Source organism: Ciona intestinalis, unplaced genomic scaffold (assembly GCF_000224145.3).
Source record: "Ciona intestinalis unplaced genomic scaffold, KH HT000098.2, whole genome shotgun sequence".
Taxonomy (NCBI): Eukaryota; Metazoa; Chordata; class Ascidiacea; order Phlebobranchia; family Cionidae; genus Ciona; species Ciona intestinalis.
Window position 1 is genome coordinate 614791 of NW_004190420.2, and position 15203 is coordinate 629993.

The 15203-nt window shown below is 36.9% G+C and overlaps 2 protein-coding genes across 3 annotated transcripts; one reads left to right on the forward strand and one right to left on the reverse strand.

Annotated features, from left to right (window-relative positions):
* Positions 1-338: 338 nt before the first annotated feature.
* Positions 339-10089, reverse strand: LOC100176836 (histone deacetylase complex subunit SAP130). Of its 2 annotated transcripts, XM_002129899.4 has the most exons (23): positions 9845-10089; positions 9352-9702; positions 9143-9226; positions 8598-8711; positions 8136-8206; positions 7785-7918; positions 7348-7470; positions 6916-7064; positions 6507-6677; positions 5956-6067; positions 5780-5884; positions 5481-5616; positions 5079-5159; positions 4729-4826; positions 4210-4323; positions 4041-4148; positions 3432-3869; positions 3038-3163; positions 2621-2735; positions 2450-2553; positions 2231-2322; positions 1647-1976; positions 339-1326 (listed from the first exon to the last, which is right to left on the reverse strand). In XM_002129899.4, the coding sequence occupies exons 1-23, from the start codon at positions 10037-10039 to the stop codon at positions 1144-1146; spliced, it is 3534 nt and encodes a 1177-aa protein (XP_002129935.1). In that variant the 5' UTR covers positions 10040-10089; the 3' UTR covers positions 339-1143. The 2 variants fall into 2 exon arrangements, with proteins under 2 accessions (XP_002129935.1, XP_018671210.1); XM_018815665.2 differs by lacking the exon at positions 7348-7470.
* Positions 10090-11367: 1278 nt separating this feature from the next.
* On the forward strand, positions 11368-14726 carry LOC100179158 (kinesin light chain 1). Its single transcript, XM_026838585.1, has 2 exons — positions 11368-11469; positions 11874-14726. The coding sequence occupies exon 2, from the start codon at positions 11919-11921 to the stop codon at positions 13842-13844; it is 1926 nt and encodes a 641-aa protein (XP_026694386.1). The 5' UTR covers positions 11368-11469; positions 11874-11918; the 3' UTR covers positions 13845-14726.
* Positions 14727-15203: the final 477 nt, after the last annotated feature.

Consider the following 15203-nt stretch of genomic DNA (forward strand, 5'->3'; position numbering starts at 1 on the left):
CAAATTTTATTTATATATGAAATATCTTTGAATAAATTTTATTACGACACTAAATAATAGTCTCGCTTACGCGTAGCCACAAATCTGCTTTCCATCTTTCGGCGTTAGACCACAAAAATGCCTGATGCACAAATGCTGTAAGTGACATAATCAAAAATCATTTATTGATCAGTGTTCCTTCAACCACAGCGGAGACGTTTAAACGTGCTGATAAGGCAGTGTACAATAGAGAAACTTAATCGAAACTGCTGACCGTTTCTACGTTACGAAACTTGCCGCTTCGGCAGTTTATTTATCATATATCCGTTGCTAGTTATTATAGAAACTAAAAGGCGAAGTAGGCTCTCTATCTTGGCGAAGGTTTATTAGGCTATTGGTGTTCACCATGTACGACATCTTGAACCTTAGTAGCTTTTCAACGCGGCAATACAAAAGAGGAAATTAAAAAAAGCAAAAGCGCACAATATTAGAAACTGTGACATTATGTACAAAAAGACTACGTTTAAATACTCAAAATATACTTTGACGCAATGGTAGGGGTGCATGAAACTTTGTAAAATCCATGCAAAGTTATTCTTTTGCTAAAAATCTTCAAGTTTCTACGCTAGTACAAACTATTGAAGTAAGGAAAAAATACTTACTAACAATAGGAGTGAAAAGTGAAAGTCATCGAAAACGTTATACGAGATATTTTGTTTGGTGCTGTTATAAATGAAGGCCTGGAAGTAGCAGCATGTATTTATAAGGACGTAGTCTGTGGTCGACGAGCGACAAGGTAACGGTTCGTGCAGGGTCGGAAAAACCAAGTTTCAGGTGTGGTATCTCACTGGTAGATTGCACTTGGCCGTCGTGTTCGTTGTGAGATGCTGAGATAGGTTTAGGAGTCTAGTGCAATTTCGTGAAGGGATTTTCTCGTTAAGAGCAAGGCGTCCGGTTTCAAACGAGGGACGCGCGACCCCCGAAAGTCGCATGGCAAACCGAAGGTAATACTGCTGCGTCTCGCAGAGTGTCGTTAAAAGCAGTAGAAGTTGGTTAGAAAGCGCTTCCACGGAACAGGGGGCTCGCCTAGCCTCGGTATGAGACCGTTTCCGTAACTCGCGCGGCGCATGACACTTCGGAGTTGATCCGAACCTTTTAAGTCAGCTAGCTCTTTTTCTTCTTCGCAGACCGCGACGAAGACGACGAGGATGGTGTTTTGGGCCTCTGCACTTGCCTTCCCATCTCGACCACTTTACTCACTAGCGTGTGATGGTCGAGCGCTTTCATCACAGCAGTCTTGGCTTCGCTCAGTTGCTCTTGCATCACGTTACTGCGCTGTATGTTCGCCTGCATAAAAAGGAATATAAATTTAGTGGCAATAAATAATCGTTACGTACACACACATGTACACATAGTCAGTGTAAGCAATAAAAGCAGCGTAAGCATTTGGCGACGATTGCAACACACAGCATCATCGTCAGCTGACGTAGGGAGAAAGGCATGACAGAGTGACGTAACCACTCTGAAATGTAGACCGACTCAAGAGAAAAAAATGTCAAAAATTTACTACAATACTACATTGTGTTCGTACATGGACGTTACGCAAACATGCTACACAGCATTTTTCATAAAAAAATCGTTTAACTAGAAAGTATATATAAACTTACCTGAGCCATTTCTTCAATTTTAAAGATGTCCTCCCGAATTCTGTTGGCTTTCCGCTCAACAGGTGTAATGGTGGGCGTGGTGGGACCAGAAGCACCTTCACTGTTATTGCTTAGTGTTTTGCCGAAGTTGGTCGGGGTGTAAGTTAGATTGTTTGTGTTGACAGAAGGCGTTATAGGGCAAGCGAGGCAACTGCCTTGACCAGTATGCGCTGGAGAAAGACAACCGGTCTCAGCCGCCTTAATCCCGTTCCCGGCAGGATGAACTGCATGCTGAAGAAGGCCGTCTTTGATCGTCGAAATACGGCGTAGGATGTCAACATCTAGTAGCGCCTGCAACCAGGAAATTTCATTATAAACGGCAAAAATAGTAATTATTACGCCTGCAACCGAGAAAATTGAAGAATATAGTAGTGTGGAGAAAGATAGGACACTTTTTGGTTCTATTATTCCGTGCCATTTGGTAGTAAACAAAGAACATCAATGAAATATAAAACCGTAAGCCCACGGCTCCCATAGACCGTTGTTAATTGTTAACACGATCAGGATATTGGATTATTATGTGTTAAAGGTGTCTTGCGACTTACCAGTTCGTCCAATTGAAGAGCCAACTGCGCTATTTTCCAGCCTTTCAGTCGCTTCACGTTGAAGCATGGATTGTGTAAAGAAGTTTTGGTTTCTGTAAAAATAGGTAATGATACATTATCACTCTCCCGAAAAAAAAAAAAATTAAATATTAAATAACTACACAAACGAAACGTTATAAAAAGGTTGCGGGAATAATAAGGTTTGAAAATCTTTCCTACCTTTTACTTTGACATCACTATAATGGGTGAAATGATTATTCACTGGCTTCGTTCGGTGGCCGTTTAGTAAAGATATGGGCGGCCTCTTACGCACTTGGATGTACCTATGAATAAAATGATTAAATACTGAAAATTTTTATTTGTTGCTCGTGATTTTGTCACTGAACGCACCTTATGCCTTCTGCATCTGTGTATTCTTGTTTGGGTTTAATTTTTTCCTCTTCCACCTTTTTTATTGCTTCTTGCTTATCGAAGTAAAACAATCGGTTCTTTGCTTTGTTTGAACCTGTGAATTGGACTTGGGTTTATTTCATCAATAAAACATGCTGATACAAAATCAGCCTGACCAAGTATAATACAATTTTACGCTAAAAAACACAGCTTTGAAAGTCAAAAATAGGAGGTTTATGATATAGATTTTTGAGCCTACAGCAATGCACAATCTTTAAAACAGACCAGACATTTAGCAAAAGGTACGCCAACGACTGGAAATAGGCTTGTGGCGATAACTGTATTTAAAAGTATCTGCACAGCTGTGTAAGATGTTTTGAAACTAGGCGAAATGAATACACAAGTTAAATTGTTTACCTTCAAGTTTGATTGCGGCATTGGCTTCATTGTTCATCATTGAGATGAGAGGTTGCTCATCCTCAAACTCATCTGCATCATCTGTTGACATCTCATCATCCACCACTTGCTCGGTGTCCGGAAGTTCTATTTTAAAAAAAATGATAATAACATACAGAAGATCTGATTAAAAAAAATTTGAAATTAATGACATGTTAGGAGATCCCTTTTTAATAGTCAAGCAAAAAAATTATTTATTGCCTTATTATTTATTTTTGTTAGAAGCATACCAAATTTAGTTTTTACACAACAGTGAGAATTCTATATAACAGTAAAAGTTTTAGTCACACAGTTGAAACAGCTTCGGTTTACAAGATATTCCTAAAAACAATAACTTTGTTGTAAAAATTCTCACCTTTTGCCACAATGTGAGTTTGCTTCCGTGGTTTCTTCCTTGGTGACAAACCAACTGAAGGATCAGGATCAGCCAGTGATGCGGGGATAGAAGGATGCATGATCTGCTTCCCTGGATCCCTGCTCTTATCCATAGGAAACGCAGAGATCTTATCATAATCTCGTTTTACTCCGGTTACAGTGGGATTCGGCTCTGGTTTAATGTTCCTAAGAGTCCGGAGAACAGGCTCTGTCTGCCTGTGTGTTCCCATCGGATGAGGGAAGGCACTTCGATTGGTGGCTTGCTGTTGATGAACTGTTGGATAGTTGGAAGTGGAGGCAACTGTATAAACTGCAGCAACATCCTGGAACACTTGGACTCTCGACTCCTCCTGTAACTTAGAAGGTTGCTCCTTCTTCACAACTGAATGGAAGTGGGAATGCAGCAAGTGGTTTGGCACTGGAAGAACATAAGCATTGGTTGGTAATACAATAACTTCTTTAAATGCAAAATAATCAATTCAGTATCGCCAATTTAAAACAAGAATTATATCGCTTGTAAGTGGAATGGTTTAAATATTTTTTTAAATATCACCAAAAAAACAACCAATAAATTCAAAGTGAAAGTTACCTGTACCAGAGTGAGGAAAATTGACTTCATTTTTGATCTTTATTTCACCTATAGTTTGTTGCGTGTGGCGACCGATTTGTATCACATTTGGATCTTTATCACTTGGAACTGTAACAGACATTCAAAATTAAATATCGTGGTTTAAGCCACCATATGAAGTGGAAAATACCTGTGGTCTTCATGTAGTTAGTGGTGATGAATTCTGTGGACGGTTTGTTTATTTTTGGTATTCTAGATATAGTTGTAATGCCGTTGCTTGTTACTATTGGCTTGAGCAGATTCACTGGATATATGAAAGCAGTAGGTTTAGCAAAAAAGTAAAGTTAGGAGTTCAGAGTTGACATAGCAGGTAGTTATCGGGTAATATTTAAATGTTTAAAATAAGGGAAGAAATTTTGGCTTTAATATAGCAATGTAACCTTGACCAAAAGTATATATATAGATACATTTTTTAGTAACTTTTCCAAATCTTGCAGATCTAACTGCCAATTGGATATATATACATAATGTAATTTTTAGATGTCCGTTTTTGTAACAAAACTACCTGGTACTTAACAAATATTACCAAAGGGCCAAAAGTAAACAAAAAACGCACAATCAGAATGTGTATTAGTTTAGAACCTATTTAAAAAATAGTAAGGGGTTTACCTAAAAGTCATAGCATAAGTTATTACAGATTTCAACTTACCTTGACCAGGAATAACTGGTTTAATGATTGGCGTCGGATAAATTAACTCATTTGAAACAAAACGTTTTTTAGGGGCAACATTCCCATTTTCTTTTACACTGAAACAATATGAGCAAAAACTGTTAGAATGTAGTAAATTTCATAAATAGTGATAGAAATATTACAAGGCCCAATGTAAATATTAATGTTAACAAGTGTTAAAACTAAGGGTCTCTGCAAAAAGATCAGGGTCAAAACATTGTTTAGAAGGCAATTATTCCAACAAAACAGGTCATTTGGTTGATATAGCTGAGTTGTGGGCAAAACTATATATTTAGAAACGAATCTGAGATCAACACTGATTAACTAACCTGTGTTCCATTTTAATGGGAGATATGGGACCTCCAACACGGTGGACATCGGTGCTGTTTAACGTGAGCTTCTTGCTGACACTACAAAGTAGTAATAATATTAACTAACCTTAAGGTGCAATATTTAAATAAAACGTGTTTGAAATCAATTTTTATAGACACTGTTTTCAATGAAAAAACAATTAGGTGTATGGGATTAATATTACTGGTCACTTTGCTTAAAAAGTCATCTGAGAATTTATATTATAAATACTTCAATAATAATTTTTATTTCCAAATTAATCACATTTAAAAAAAACAACAAAGTTTACAGTAGTACAAAGTTAATAGCAGTAAAGGGATTACCAACAAATGTTTAAACTAAAAGTAACAAAACAGTTTAAAAAAATGAAAAAAGCGTACCTGGTTTCACTTCTTGCAGGTCTCCTCAGTATGGCAGGTTTAGGTGACATGTGGGGTTGGTGGGAAGCAGAAGGGGGGCCACGTGGTTGGTCGTTCGGTATCGTGTTTATTGAAACGGAAGACATAGGTTGACCACCTGGCAAAAAATAAACGTGAAAATGGTCACTGATAATGCTGTCTTCAGTGTAATGTTAAATAGAACTGCAATGATAATGAAGCCATGTATGATAACCTTTTAAAGCATTTGCTTTTGCTTTTTTTCTTTATTTAAGGTAATAAATTTCGCACAAAACTCTTACTTTGCGAAAATGTTGTAACACTTTGTGAGCTGGCACCTGATGCAGCCGTTTCCATCACCAGCAAATTTTGATTAATTCGGAATTGTGAAGCAGGAACACTTGTAACTGTATGAAATAAAATGATTGAACTAAACAAGGCCTGGGTGCTATCACTATAATTTAAAAACTAAACGTACCAGCAGGTCTGAATCCATATGATGGGTTAGGGGTTGCAGCGTATGGTATGTTGATGTTAATGCCTGGTTGTTGCCAGTATAACATTGAAGGAATGACTGGTTGGTTTTGAGGCTGTAAAGAACAAGGTTTAAATTTGAATAAGTTTGCCAGCTGTGTATAAGTAGTTGTGTACAAATATAAAAGCACAGGCGCACAGCAAATATGAGCGTACTATGTTTGTTTTAACTATTTGCTTGGTGTATGCTGTACGGCGCAACATTTAAGGCATCACGATCAGATGTATTTAAACCGATTTTCCCATATAAAAAAAGAGCTGGGACAAATGTACTCAACAACTTGACAATTAAAATTATCCCCATACACTATACAGACTAAAACTTTAGAGAATATCAATGTTACTATTGTAGAACACATATGCACGCTGTAATGGATTTAAACCACAGAAGTCAAAGCGGCTTTTGTGGGAATTGTAAAAATCAATAAATGTCAAAATTTAGATGAATAAAAGACACATTTGTAGAATAGTTGTAATATAAAACTGAAGTCTTACCCTTGTTGAAGCAACAGTTGTTACAACAGCGGAACGAGATACAGATGATTGGGTGGTAGTCATGGCAACACTGGCTTGCCGGATTGTGGTTGGGATGCTGAATTCTGCCGGTCGCGCATGAGCAGAGATACCACTTACAGAAGGCTGCAGTGTGTGAACCCTTTGTGGGGGCTGAGGGTTGGAGGGAGAGATTGATTAAAAAAAGGCGTCCAGTTAAATTAAAAATGACTTTCATACAAATTGGTAATAAAAATATTGCATACATAGGTTAACTTACTTTCCGATTATGTATAAATATGAACATTTTTCAGATAGGCTGCTTTTTAATTTTTATATGTATTTTCCATCGCCCAAAATAGTTTCTTTTAATGTAAAAATAATAAACTAAAAATTAATAAGCAGCTCTTACTTGTTGAGGGTAGACTTTTGCGACAGGTACAGAAGATGAAGTGATGAATGAATTTGGTGCGAGCCGAGATGATGCTGGGGAGTATGTGAATGCAGTAACGGATGTTGCGTTAACTGAGGATGCACTTGTGTTGAACGGAGCATTTTGATCTGAGAGGAAGTTTTATAAATGTAAATTTCCTAGTGTAATAAAAAGACCAATATTTTTACATAATATATATAATATACATATATATTTGCCAGGTAAAACAAGCAATTTTATTCGAAATAGGTAAGGTCCTACTTAAAGTTAAAAAAAGCTACAACCCAACACCCAGTATTACTGTCAATGGGCAAAATGTTGTGTTTGTAGCATTCTTTTAATAAAATATGATAATGCAACATAGTCTGCTGAACACTGCGGATGGATTCAGACATTTGATTTTTAACTTACTGCTTGACACTGTGACAGAGACAGTGGAAGTCGGTTGGTGAGCTACAATTAACTTTTGGTGTTTAGTGCTGGCTGCTGTGGTGAGGGGGGGAGCAAGACCAATCTGATACAATGGTTTCACTCCTACCAAACCAAGTATTACAATTATTTACCAATGATAAGATGCTCTAAGTTTAAGTTGGACATAGGACTTGAAATTTAATATACTCAGGAGGTTTAGTAAAAGACAGCTGGGCAAGATGGCATAAGGTTTAATGTTCAAAAACCTGTTGAGGTAACAGAATATATGGCAGGTGTGTGTGGGATAATGCGTTGGGTTCTTTGACTCATTCTCAGTCATATTTAAAACTGGACCTTTTGATATAACATTAGGTAAATTTGACTTAGGAAAATATAGATGGACGAATATTACTGGTTATAGGGTAAAATGAGCCTACCATGTGAGCATGTTGTTCTTCCAGATGCAGCTGGTATCTGTAGAACGGAGGTTGGTGGCTCGAAATGGGAGTTCGGTCTTGCTGGTACACTTATGCTGATTGTGGTGGTAGGTTGGTATAATACATTACTTGACCTGGAATGATTCAACATAACAGAATCATATATTATACTGGTGAACATGTACAGTAAAATGTAATAAGCTTATACTTTAGGAATACCCTTTCTGGTATACAACAATTTTGCATCAATTATCATATTATGGAAAATCAAATTAGGTAAAAAGAGGAATAAAAATCAACATAATGTTATTGTTAGGTTTTATTACAGATGTATAAAACTGATCTTCATACCTTCGTATGGTGCTTGGATCATGAGTACTCGAGCTTGGATTTGCAGTTCTACCATGATAGATGGACCGCACCTGGTAACATAAGACATGTTAACTTTTGCTTTTCATATATTTGCACAATGAACAAAATAAAACAAGTTTTGAGCATGCTGTGTCATAAGCCCATTCCTTAGGTCAAGACTGCCTGGTACTTTGCTACTGTTTTCTGTTGCTACCATGCATACCTAATGTATTTCTGAGAATGTTCCTTTGGTATATTAATGTAGTTAATGTTATGGAAACAGTGTTTGTTACATTAATGTTACATAACTACATTAATGTAATACCGGACAAACACTTTCAAGAAATTCTTATCTACAAAGAATGCAAATAGATACATTGTTTAGCCTGGTAATTATTTCTAGAAGCAAGAGTAAATGTAGTGTGACAGAAAAATGTACAGCTATTTTAGGCGGCAGCTCACCGGGATTTGTATGCCTGGTTGCACCTTTGGTGTTGTTACTGAAATGACTGCAGGTTTGGACAGAGAAGCATTGCTGGTATGCGTTTGTGCAGGTACAGGGTATGAGTGGTATGCCTGTGGTGATAATATAGTTAGTAAAACTGCTTTGAAATAACTCATTTTACATAATCAAGGCCGGATGGAATATGTATTTAACATTTTACTTTTTGGATGAAGTTTTGCATTGAATATAAAAAAAGGAAACCAATCAATAAATCTTGTTAAATAAATTTATTAGGTATTATAATGTTAGCAAATAAATTTATTAGGACAACTGAAATTGAAAGTAAATTAAATCTTAGCTTTGCTATTTAGCTGAGAACACATGTGCTCAATTAATACAACTAAATAAAATAAAAATAACATAACATTAAAGTTTTGTAAATTGTAAACTAAACATACATGAATTTATCTAGAATAATTACCAAAGTATAGCCGATACAGCACTAGATGTGTTGATACATCATAGTGTATGTAAATTAAGCAGCTGAGCTAAAACCACTTACATTAGGAGCATACACAGTCTGCTGAAGCTTTACTGTTGAAGGGGCTGGACTTCTTAAACCAGGAGCCATCAGTATTGGTTGCGCCTTGAAAATTAGTTTAATTTTAAAATCGATTTTCTAGATATATATATATAAATGTGTTGGATTTTCTAACAGCTCAGTAAGTTCATGCTGGACATTATAGTTGTAATTCAAAATCAGTTACTCACTTTGCTTGGCTTGATGGCTGGAGATATTAGGGTTGTCTGAACCGGAAGAGTCTTTGTGCTGTAACCACCACCAGGGTCAATAAAGGCCGTGGTTACAGATGCTGCATCTCCTGCACTGGTTTTAGGTGCAACGTGGGAAATACCAGCAACTGGTATTGCACGGACTGGCAACTGATGTTTGCCGTAAGGTTTTGCTGCAGGAATACTTGTCCCAGTAGCCGGGGCCAAGTTTATGATTGAACCAGCTTGAATCATTTGCTTTGGTGCAACAGTAACTAAAACTGTACTACTAGCAGTAACAGAATTTGATGTCGAGGAAAAACTCTGCTTTGAACCAGAGAACAATGGTTCCTGAAAAAAAGGTTACTTTATTGTATTTACAAAAACAATGAAAATATACTTTTACTTTATACTTCAACATTATTAGAGTGAATAATACATTCCCAATATTACATAGTTAGATATATATAGGCCTATACCTATTTCAACTTACCTGGATCAATGGAGTAGAGCCACCAGTTGAGATTGTTGTCTGGGGCAGCTTATGTATAGCTTGGTATACAACAGGTGGTGCAATGGACACCTTGGCATTCCCAGCTGTGAGCATTTCACTGTTGCTTGAATATGGTTCTCCAATGGAAACAGAACTAGACACACTTATAGTTGGGGAAGTGTTGTTCACTGACATGCCACAATTATTTAAAACTATGAAGCCTTAAAATCATGCATACTTAATACGCCCTAGGAGGAAATTCAAAATATACATTTATGTTTTAATGGGAATTAATGTCAATACAATTTTACTGCTTGTTTTATTACTTTATATAGGCATTAAGTCAAATATACGACTGCTAATATTTGGCTTTAATAATGCAACAAAAGATATTTCAAAGTATTACAACCCCAATTTAATATTTTTTTAAAACCTTCTGGTTTGAATAATCTGAATTATCTCTTTGCCAAGTAATGGACTTAAGGTTTCAATTGTAATTATAACAGTTTGTCTGTAAAAGACTGTATCCGATTTTTAGTGTTTAAACTGTGCAACCATATACTGTGTAGCAAAAAATTATTTGCATTTTTTAAATTTTGTTGGGAACTTGTTAAAATTGTTGCGATATTTTGTTTAAAATGTATTGAATTTTACTTAAAGCAGAAACAAATTTAAAATTATACAATTTGATAAAACATTCCCAGTGGATTTTAAATACAAAATATTTACTTGGAAAGTCAAATACAGGAGAAATTATGTCCCTAGATGCCAGATATTAAGGTAACCTTGGATAAAAACCAAAAACCTATTGTATTTATTTTATTGAGAATACAAATAATAAAACAAAACAGTTTCCTTTGTGCTATTAATAAGACTTTTAATCCTTTGTTACATAAACTTTTTAGAGAAGGTAAATTTACTTCTAACTTAAAAAAGTAGAAACTTAAAATCTGCCTAATGTATTAGCCTTGAATTCTTGAGCTTTCTGGTAAAAAAATCATTTTAAATAGAGTAAATATGGTTTGTAACCAACCTTAGCCACGGAAATACAAAATTCCAACTGGTTATATTGAATTCTAGAAAGCTAGTATAAGTTTTATAATCAGCTCAAAAACCTTGAGCACCAGACGACCAGGAGCTAAACTGACTGCCCAAAATTTCCGATCGTTGGGCATACGTCTCAGTTTTACTACGAACAACACAGGTAATATAAAACTTAACCTTCCTATAAACTACCAATAGGACATCACTTTTACCTCAAAAAACTTTGTATTTGAATTCTAGTTTAGAATTTGAATAAGCTCAAAAGATCGTGCAGTTAACTGTACAGGCACAACAACATAATACTACCATAGTGCCGTGTGCAAAGGTCGGGACCCTGCCAGAAGCGTTTTGATTGGTTGATTGAAGCGACGAGCGCGTGTTGCCGATTGGTCGACTGGAACGAAAATTGCCTCCTACCTTTCTTCTATTATGACGTCATAACAATTTAATGGTCGGGCGGCCAGACTCCAGTTTCTCAGTGCTGAGAACCAGACGGATTCATTGCGCTCAGCGATCAGTTTCAAAAGCGGTCGAGGCTTGCGATGACTATGCAGCCAGAAGATACGGATTTATTCGAAAAAGTTTGTATTATGCAAATCAGTGAATGCCGTACTTTTGTTTAAACCAAGAACAAACGAAGTTTTCAGTTTAGAAAAGCCTTATTTTTGGGCAGAAAACTCGTTCGTTTTATCGCCTTTCTTCTTGCTCGTGGTGCGCGGCTATCACAGTCACGCTCTGATGCACAAAGCTTGAAGAATGCACACGTTGGTTGGTTAACATATGGCCTTCTTTTGTGATCGTGTTAGTCCCGAATTTAGCTTCCATAAAATACTTACAATGTAAAAATATTGGTTGATTGAGAAAATAATTAATACCCATACAATAGTCATTGAGAACTGTCTGTACATCGTGTTACAAAGAAAACCTATTTTAATTTATTATCTAAAATCATAATAAACTATTAAACCATCTATATTTCTGGCAGACTGATGCGCTTCATTTAGGTAAAAGCTAAACCTAGCGCTACATAATGACAAGTCCATTGTTAGTGGTTGAGGGGGGCAACATCAATGATGAGCTTGTGGAGAATGAAAGTCTTACGTCTGACAGTGACCAGCAAGACAACCGGCCACCACAAGATAGCATCATCACTAACACAAGAGCTGTGATGCAAGGTCTTGAGCAATTAAAGAATGAGCACAACTCAATTCTTCACAGTTTGCTAGCCACACTGAACGCAATTCGAAGAGAGAAAGATGATGACGTGAACTTGGTGGAAGAAAAGTCAAATATTATTAAGAAGTCGCTGGAAATGATTGAGCTTGGTCTGGGTGAAGCAGAAATGATGGTTTCACTGTCATGTCACCTCAACACTTTGGAGTCGGAAAAGCAGAGAGCAAAAGCACTGATTCGAAGACTATGTCAAGAGAACGCCTGGTTAAGAGATGAGCTGGCCAACACACAGAACAAACTGCAAATGTCAGAGCAGAAGGTGGTGCAGTTGGAGGAGGAGAAGAATCATTTGGAATTCCTAAAATCAATAAGAAAATTTGATGAGGATCTGCCGGATCAGGGATCGACAAATCCATCTAAAGACGCAAGCAGCATCGAAGATTTGTTCGGTTCTGGTAATCCAGGTGATGGCTCAACTGCTGATGGAAGTGTCCAGTCTTCATCACTGAATCAGATAAACTCAAATTCTGTGGCAAGCGGTGGTTATGAAATACCTGCACGTCTGCGTACTTTGCATAACTTGGTTATACAATATGCAAGCCAAGGTCGGTATGAGGTGGCTGTACCTTTGTGCAAGCAAGCTTTGGAAGATTTAGAGAAGACTTCGGGCCATGACCATCCTGATGTTGCAACTATGCTCAACATCCTTGCTCTTGTATACAGAGATCAAAATAAGTTCAAGGAGGCTGGTAACTTGCTCAATGATGCTTTGGCAATTCGAGAGAAGACTTTGGGTCCCGATCATCCTGCAGTTGCTGCTACACTCAACAACTTGGCAGTATTGTATGGCAAGCGTGGAAAGTACAAGGAAGCTGAACCACTCTGCAAACGAGCACTTGAGATAAGAGAAAAGGTGCTGGGTAGAGATCACCCTGATGTCGCTAAACAATTAAACAACCTTGCCCTGCTCTGCCAGAATCAAAGTAAATATGAAGAAGTGGAGAAATACTACCAGCGGGCACTGCAGATATACGAAAATAACCTAGGACCTGATGATCCAAATGTAGCAAAGACGAAGAACAATCTTGCTTCTGCATACATGAAGCAAGGGAAGTTCAAGCAAGCTGAAACCCTCTACAAGCAAGTATTAACACAAGCACATGAAAAAGATTTTGGCAGCATCGATGAGAAAAACAAGCCAATCTGGATGCATGCTGAAGAAAGAGAAGCATCTGTTTACACCGGGCAAAACAAGGACAGCGCTCCTTATGGTGAATATGGTGGTTGGTATAAAGCAGCTAAGGTTGACAGCCCAACTGTTACAACCACATTAAAAAATCTTGGGGCGTTGTATCGACGACAAGGAAAGTATGAAGCTGCTCAAACCCTGGAAAACTGTGCTTCAAGATCAAGCCGACAGCCATCACAATCTGGTAGAGCAACCCCGACTGGTGACCGCAGTAAAGATAAGGCTCAATTCTCAAAGAACAAAGATGGTGAGGAAGTGAAAGTAGAATGGAGTGGTGATGGCAGTGGAACCCTTCGAAGAAGCGGGTCTTTTAATCGACTGAGAGCCTCATTAAAAAGAAGCAGTGCAAAGTTGGTGAGCAAGTTTACTGGTGCCCCAGATGCAGATAACCCGATGGTACAAGCTCCAACTGCCAACTCCAACATGAAGCGCGCAACTTCTTTGGGGGTCCTCAATTCGAAGTTTGATGGTGTGCACCAAGCACAGGTACGACACCCATCTCAACACTTGAGTAAGCATGCAGAAGCACCTTGAATTTCAATCATTGCAAAAAAGCCTCTATTTATTACATATTCATAATTTCATATCAATGCATGATCAGCTTTACTTGTATTTTTATTTGTTGGAGATATATTTTTGTTATTCTTAGCTTATAATATCAAACTTAAAATACGCCTACAGTACCGCAGTATTGAATCAATATATTGTACTGTGTTAACTCACAGTACAGTCACTGTGGTCCTGGAAATGGGAAATTGTTCTTTGTTTTATTGATCTCCTGTAAGTACTAAAGTGTAAACCAATGGCTATGCACTTCTGTCATGCCACTAAATGTTTGGAAAGTATTATGGTGTTCCAAGCTTCAATTTGCTCTGGTTTAAATTCATGCATTATTCGAAGTAGGTGCTTCATTTCATGAACAGTAGTAAAATACTAAATCTAAACCAATCCAATTCAAGATCAAATCTATTTTGGTGCTGCTATTTCACTTGTAGCTTTCAATATCTGTCTCTAGGAAAATATGTTGTGAATTACAATCCATGCTTTTGTAGTAGGTGGTAGATAAAGCTGCCAGTTGTATTGTAATTGCCTTAAAACTGTGTTGTTCCTTGAAATACTACAACCAACCACTCCTATTTTCCCAATTACCTGCATTGATATACTGATTATTACTAATGACAATTCCTTATTAATTACAGACATTTGAATTTAACGGTGTCAGCTTAAACTTATTTTTTTGCAAACTATAAATTCCATAGCATGTTGTAAGATGATTGTAAATGCTTTGTAAGACTTGTGTAGGGTTTGCAACAGGTTTACTCATACTCCAAAGCTTCACTGTTTCATTGTTGTGTGTCGTATTTAATGTAGGATGTAAGTTCCAATTCTGTCATAATAAATGTGTTAAAACTACGATTTGAAGCTTCGTTCTTTTTGTGGTAATTCAAAAATATTATATCTTATTTGTTATAGAAATAACATGGGTTAAATACTTTTATATATGAAAGGGAGTTGGTGCCTGCATATGATTATGATATATATAAAAAAAGTTCATAAACTGATTAATATTAATTCTTGCATCAATATATGGTGGGCATGTGGGCTATATATTTAACAGGTTATATACCAAACCTTTTAAAAAAGGACTTCACAGCAGTTATATAATATACATTGGTGGTCCTTTCAACGACACACAAAGATTCAATGAACTATACTTTGTTTTGCTATAAAAAGACACATGACTTATTGACGTCATGGGCAAACGAAATTTTCAAGTCTCGTTTTCTAATAAATAATTCAGCAGCAGAATAAAGGTGGTGGGGTATTGATTATTGCTTGCATCGGTATTTGACCTTCAACGGTATATAAAGAACTAAACGAAACTGTAGCCTA

Excerpts from the sequence above, each read along its gene's own strand:
- LOC100179158 (XM_026838585.1), top strand. The coding sequence starts at position 11,919 with ATGACAAGTCCATTGTTAGTGGTTGAGGGGGGCAACATCAATGATGAG.
- LOC100176836 (XM_002129899.4), bottom strand. The coding sequence starts at position 10,039 with ATGTCAGTGAACAACACTTCCCCAACTATAAGTGTGTCTAGTTCTGTT. Across the intron at positions 7,919-8,135 it reads GATCCAAGCACCATACGAAG|GTCAAGTAATGTATTATACC; the intron begins GTATGAAGATCA and ends GAATCATTCCAG. Across the intron at positions 4,324-4,728 it reads ACCAGTTATTCCTGGTCAAG|TGAATCTGCTCAAGCCAATA; the intron begins GTAAGTTGAAAT and ends TCATATATCCAG.